This window comes from Stegastes partitus, unplaced genomic scaffold, assembly GCF_000690725.1.
Source record: "Stegastes partitus isolate 25-593 unplaced genomic scaffold, Stegastes_partitus-1.0.2 Scaffold190, whole genome shotgun sequence".
NCBI lineage: Eukaryota > Metazoa > Chordata > Actinopteri > Pomacentridae > Stegastes > Stegastes partitus.
The window spans coordinates 539,376-540,617 of record NW_007577921.1 but is presented as its reverse complement, the minus strand read 5'-3'; the positions used below and the strand labels follow the sequence as shown (position 1 = coordinate 540,617).

The 1,242-nt window shown below is 45.7% G+C and overlaps 1 protein-coding gene across 1 annotated transcript in view; it reads right to left on the bottom strand.

Annotated features, from left to right (window-relative positions):
• Window positions 1-1,242, bottom strand: part of LOC103356268 (lactase-phlorizin hydrolase-like) — an 86,407-nt gene that overhangs the window by 5,376 nt on the left and 79,789 nt on the right. The window contains exon 9 of the mRNA XM_008280354.1: window positions 5-1,201. Coding sequence (XP_008278576.1) covers window positions 5-1,201 — 1,197 coding nt within the window. The remainder of the gene's footprint in view (window positions 1-4; window positions 1,202-1,242) is intronic.

Sequence of the window (1,242 nt, the reverse complement as noted above, 5' to 3'; positions counted from 1 at the left end):
GAAGGTAGTCTTGATTCTGAAAGATCTTGGAGATCACTTTTGTTTCCAACTTGCCACTTCATTGCATCAGGATAGTCGCCATTCTTGAAAATGGGGTGTGCAAACCAGCCCAGTTGGAACTGCAGTGCGCGGTCAGCAGCCACCACTTCACGGAGAACATTGACATCTTTAGGTTCAACCCAGTCAGCATTGAGGGCAATAGATACAAGACCTCCTTGGGATGTGCGATATTTGTCATCATATGTATGGTAAGCCTTGGCATGAGCTCTGATCAGGTTGTGTGCAACTATGTATGGTGTAGTTCCTGGATTCTTAACATTTGGAGGGATCTGTCCAAGCCCATATCCTAACCATGCAATTGAGTGAGGCTGGTTGATGGTCATCCACAATTTCACTCTGTCACCAAAGGTGGCAAAGCAGAAGTCACAATAGTCATTAAAAATGTTAATCATGTTTTCATTTTCCCAGCCACCGAGGGTTTGCAAAGCTTGAGGGAGGTCCCAATGGTAAAGTGTCACCATGGGAGTGATTTTATTTGCTATCAGGCTATTAATGAGTTTATTGTAATAGTCAACACCTTTCTGGTTCAGGGAGGAACGAGTACCATCAGGAAAGATCCTGGACCAGGACAAAGAGAATCTGTATGACTTCACCCTCAGAGCTCTCAGCATGTAGATGTCTTCATCAAGTCTGTTGTAGCTGTCACAGGCTACATCTCCAGTAGCATCAGCAAGAGTATTGCCGGGTGTCTGAGTGTATGTATCCCAGACACTGGGCCCCTTTCCATCAGCATTCCAGCCTCCTTCAATCTGGTAAGCTGAAGATGAAACTCCCCAACTGAAGTCTTCTGGGAAAGTGCCATAGTGGTACGATTGTCTCTGGAAGCTTGACTGGTGTGAGAATGTCTCCCAGACGACCTTTGATTTAGATGGAACCTCTGATGGTGGTAAAGCAGGTAAACGGCGAGGGAGCGGCATTTTCACCCCTGTCGAAACATCACCTTTGTATACACCAAAACCATTTTGTTGGATAACCTGTGAGTAGAAGTACGCAGACTGCTTTGGGGTTCTCGGTCTGTCTGGATTTTCAAAGTTGACAGAGTGAAGCCCAAATCTTTGATTGTAGCCTTGGTTTCCCTCAAATCCATCCATGAGTGACTGCACTGTGAACCGCTCCACATTCACTCCATCTGTGACTACCGCTACAAAATGGACACAAAACAGCACGTTAAAGATGGACATT